Source organism: Muscardinus avellanarius (assembly GCF_963383645.1).
Source record: "Muscardinus avellanarius genome assembly, chromosome: 10".
Lineage (NCBI taxonomy): Eukaryota > Metazoa > Chordata > Mammalia > Rodentia > Gliridae > Muscardinus > Muscardinus avellanarius.
The window spans coordinates 91,455,612-91,460,785 of record NC_137796.1 but is presented as its reverse complement, the minus strand read 5'-3'; the positions used below and the strand labels follow the sequence as shown (position 1 = coordinate 91,460,785).

The following is a 5,174-nucleotide window of genomic DNA, read 5'->3' as shown; positions in this document are numbered from 1 at the left end:
ATATGTAGTCTGGCTCTGCTGTCTCTTAGTCTGTTGTGGCCGCGATAACGATGCCGTAGCCTAGGTGGCTGGGACCACAGACATTTAGTCCTCCATTTCCGAGGCTTGGCAGCCCAGGACAAGGTCCCTGTCTCAGTCTGCATTCTTGCCACTGCAATCCAAAACCCCGACACACAACACCCACAGGAAGGGAGGTTTCTGTGCATCTCTATAGTCCTTTCCTGCTAGCTGCCAAGCAGGAATGGGGGCTGTGCTCCTCCAAGCAGGAATGGGGGCTGTGCTCCTCCAAGCAGGAATGGGGGCTGTGCCCCTCCAAGCAGGAATGGGGGCTGTGCTCCTCCAAGCAGGTGGTCAAAGCAAAGCAAGTGAGGAGAGGTGCTGAGGGACATATCTGGTCCCCAAGGCCACGTCCCTAGGGCCCTCCTCCGAGGATGGCTGCCTCGAGAGCAGGAGGGCTGAGACATGTCTTGCTTTCAAGCTATAAGAGTGCTTATCCCTGGTGAGGCCTCTCTCCCTGGCTGGTAGATGGTCCCCATCTTGCTCCCATGGTGGAGAGAGACATTATCTCTCTGTCTCTTCTTATAAGATCACTAACTTTACTCATGAAAATTACTCCACCCTCCTGTCTTAATTACCTCCCGCAGGCCCCACCCGCAAACACCATCACACTGGGACTATTCAACATATCAGTTGGGCAAGGGGGCACAAACATCCATTCCAAAGTGATCATCCCTGCTCCTCCAGTAATTGATGACAAATAGAGATGTCAGGGTCTGCCATCAACTACTAAGCTTACTACCTCTTTGGGCCAGACCCAGGCCCATCTCAGGGTGATGCCTGCTGAGAGCGGGGCCTGGGACCAGAGACCATGCAGATCTGGAGAGCAATGCAAGACGCATGGCCCATCCCAAGCAAGGGACAGAGCAGCCAGCGGGAAGCTGTGACTAAGGACATGAAGCGCCTGCTGGACCCAGCCTGCTACACATTCCCCGGGGCCAGGTATGACATCCAGCAAACGTTAGCACTCACCAAATGCGTATCAAGTGACTGCTCTCATTTACTTTTACTCCACGGTGAGCCTCCCAAAATATGGTGGCTGAAAACCACAATGGCCCAAACAGGTGTGGTGGTGCACGCCTGGTTCCAGTACTTGGGAGGCTAAGGCAGGAGGATTGCAGGTTCAAAACCAGCATCGGCAAATTAGGAAGGCTCTCGGCAACCAAGTGAGACCCTGTTTTCAAATAAAAAATGAAACTAGGACCAGAGGTGTAACCTGGAGGTAGAATGCCCCTGGGTTCGATCCCCAGCACCACAATAAAAAAATAAATTTAAATAAAAACACAATGATTTTATTTGGCTCCTAAGTCAGTAGGTTTGCTGGGATGGCCGCCTTGTGGGATGGCCCAAGGCTACTCACTCACGGTTCCAGGACACAAGCTGGGTCATCAGGGAAGTGCAGGGACCCTCATCACCCAGCCGGCCATTGCAGGCTTCCTCCCACAGAGGTCCAAGGGCAGCAAGACAGCACTGGTATTGATGTGCGGGTGCTTTTGCAACCTCCAATGACAGTGTCACTCCCATCCCATTGGCCCTAACGTGGATAATATTTCATATTTGGAAAACTAGCCTTCACTTTCTAATGGAGAAATGCATTGGCTGGGACCCACCTCTGGGCCTAGAGAAGGTGTGCTCCTTCTCCTTAGATAAAATGGCCAGAGAAAAGTCAGTAGAAGCTCGGAACTGGGCAGGTCCGTGTGCAAGCTTCCCTCCTCACAGCCCAGCCCCAGTGAGGCCGGAGCAGAGAGACAGGCCGGCGTGGCCTGCTGCTCCCTCGGCCCCAGGACCCACACTGCCCGCCTCCTGCCCAAGCCGATGCTCTGCCCACCCAGAGCATCGTTCCAAACCCCTCGGTGCCCCATGTGATGCACGATGCTGGGGAGTATAATTGCTGTAGTGATTACTTACAGCCATTACATTAAGTTTTAAAATGTTCCCTTCAAATTGAACAATGTTTTTTCAAAGTCAACAGCTGGTTCACAGCTTGAATGCAACCGTTAGGATAAATTAAATAAAAAGGGTAATAAAATCACAGTCTAAATTTAATTTCTGAAGAGTGCATTGGCTCTGGGAAAAAAAAAAAAAGAGGTCTTTAAAAATTCCTTTAAAATACAACCAGAAAAACAGAAGTTAATTCACTCTCTGATTATGTCAGCTAATGGACACACTGGAGCAATTAACCACATAATTGCCCTGGTGTAGACAGAGCCCTGAGCTCACTCCTGGGGGGTTCTGCTGTGCAGGACTTAGGGTCCACCTGGAAAGGGCTTGCTGGTCAGGGATGTGGATATGTGATATCCCCACAAACAGTCTTAGAAAAGAGCTCCCATCCCTTGAACACAAAAATAAAAGTGATGGGCCAGGCGGGCCTCTATCCCAGGAAATCTTCCCCTTGCCACTGGCTACCTAGATTCACCTCCCCGGCAGGAAGGCAAGCTTGCAGGGGCTTCTTTGCGCTTGTTGTGTGGGTTACAAAATTTAGCTACCAAAATCCTCTGCCTCCAAGCCCCGTGCTTTGTGATTCACCTAAAAAGTCCCCGGCTCTTTCTGCACGCAGCCCCACCCTCCAACCTTTGCACTCAGCCCCGACTTGAATCCTGCATTGGCTGTTCATTTGCTGAGTGACTGTAGACAAGTGAGAGGCTCATTTCTCCCTGCCTTCGTTTCTTCCTCTGCAAAAATGGAATTCATTCATTCTCTCACACCTTCAATTTCTATTCACAAGGCACCTGCTCTTAGTCAGCCCTGATACAAGGAGACAGTGGGGAACCAGCCTGAGAGAAACCCCTGCCTACCAGAGAAGTGTGTATCCTAGCGGGGGATACATTGTTCACAAACAGTGAACAAGATCAGGAAGTAACGGATAGAGAGTAAGGGACGATTCGTGCTTTAGGGAAAATATAATACGGAAAGAGGCTAAGAACGGAGGGGTGTTGTGGTTTTAAATAAGGTGTTCAAGGAAGGTCTCACTGAGAAAGGAAGTTAGAAACAGCCAACCAAGGGATCTCTGGGTGAAGAGTGTCTGGGCCAAGGGAACCTGCAAAGGCCCTGAGTGATTCAGAAACAGCAGGGGGAGTGCATGGAGTGCCGTGAACAGGGAGGCTGGCAGGGGATGAGGGCAGAGAGCTAACAGGGCACAATAGTAGTTACCTTTTATCCATGGTTCACTTTCCACGCTTCAGTTAGTCAAGGTCAACCACAATCTAAAATACTAATGGGATTATTCCAGAAATAAACAATTCTTAAGTATTGATCACACACTGTTCTGAGTTAGCTTAATGAAAACTCATTTCACCCCACTCTGTCCCAGCCAAGAAGTGAATCATCCCTTGGTCTGTTTTTGTTAAAATCCAGAGTCCTGGGCTCACCTCAGAATCTGGGGACAGGACCCAGGAGTGTGTGTTTTCAGCCAGCCTCTCTACTAATCCTTCTGCACGCGGGGGCCTGGGAAACCTCTGCATTTGGAGCAGGTCTTAGAGAAATGGGGGGAAAGATGCTTTTCATTCCTCTCTAATGAGTCTAAAGCAGTGAGGGGGAAATAGGGGGGAAGCCATTAATTAATTTTCAATAAGTCACTCTGCTCCCTAGAATAACTCTGAACCAGCTGTAATTTTGTTAAAATAAATCACCCCTCAATATTGATATAGTAACTTAACACCAAGTGCTTATGATCAACCTGCCTTGGACTGCAGCCCCCCCCCCACACACACACACATCTGGGAGGCCAGGACTAGGGTGTGAACTTCTTAATCCTCAGAAACCTCCCCATCCATCCAGTCTTGCCTAGCACCCCGAAACCGGCCGTCCCATTTTATGCAAATTTGCATTATGTGACTTGGAAATTGGGCGATTTAAAAATATTAATAAAGACTCGCCGTATGCTCAGACTTTGAAATAATACAGCTCTGGCTTTACATTCATCCCTCTGGGAAATTTAGTCTTGAATAATGCATGGCTTCGGGAATTGAATCCCTTGCATAAATTTGATAAAAGCTGATCTGTTCAATGGGGAAAGGAGGCTCACCAGTTAACCCTGCCTGTTACCCTGTCCCCCTGCTATCCTTTCTATCACCTACAAAAACTTGGTCTAGGGACTGCCTGAGTGTTCTCATGTGTGTGGGGGGGGGGAGGGGGACTGGGGATTGAACCCAGGGTCATTCTACTTCCAAGCTACACCCCAACCCTATTTTATTTTTTACAGAAACAGGGTCTTATTGTAGGTTACTGAGGGCCTCGCTACGTTGCTGAGATTGGCTTCAAATCTGCGATCCTCTCGTCTCAGCCTTCCAAGTACTTGGAGTTACAGGTATGCGCCACCATGCTTGGCCTCACTCTGACTTTCCTGAACTAGTCACTGTGCTAAAATCTGTGCAGTCATTCACTCCCTACAACTCTGTCAAGCACCCACGGCGCGCCCTTGCTGTTGGGTGGGTATGTAGCAGTGAGCAAGATGGACAAGTCCTGCCCTCATAGAGTTTACACGTTGCTCTAATTGTCCCAGGAATCCAAAGAAGCAGTCGCTTTACTGCTCCTGTTTCCAGATGAGGGGACTGAGGCTCCGACTGAAGTCACACAACTGGGAGGTTGTGGAGGAGATGAGTTTGAACCCAGGCTGTCTGATCCCAAAGCGGAATAATTGTTCAGGAAGGAGGGCTCCCAAAGGTGTTCAAACAAAGCCCTAGAACTTGGGCTGGAATTTAGCTCAAGAGTAGAGCACCTCCCCGGCATCTGAAAGCTCCATCTGCTGGGTGAGGAAGATCACAGATCCTGGCCAAATATGTTCTCTTCTCTGCATAGCCTCTACACTCTGGGCCATGCATGCGGATGTGATCACATTTATGTGCAAGTGCTATGCTGTGGATCTGAAAAGCCACCCAAAAGGCTCATGTGCTGAAAGGCTGGTCCTCAATGCAGGAAAGTTCATAGGTGGGGTGTGGCCTTAATGACTAAACCTGTATCTGGTCCCCTACACTTTCTTCTCCTCCTCCTCCTCCTCCTCTCCCTCCTCCTCCTCCTCCTCCTCCTCCTTCTCTTCTTCTTCTTCTTCTTCTTCTTCTTCTTCTTCTTCTTCTTCTTCTTCTTCTTCTTCTTCTCCTCTTTCTTCTTCTTCTCCTTCT

The 5,174-nt window shown here is 49.4% G+C and overlaps 1 protein-coding gene across 1 annotated transcript in view; it reads left to right on the top strand.

Moving 5' to 3' along the window:
• Positions 1–868: 868 nt before the first annotated feature.
• Positions 869–5,174, top strand: part of KDM8 (lysine demethylase 8) — a gene marked incomplete at both ends in the record, with an annotated part of 44,742 nt that continues 40,436 nt past the window's right edge. The window contains one exon of the mRNA XM_080703919.1: positions 869–999. Coding sequence (XP_080560045.1) covers positions 869–999 — 131 coding nt within the window. The remainder of the gene's footprint in view (positions 1,000–5,174) is intronic.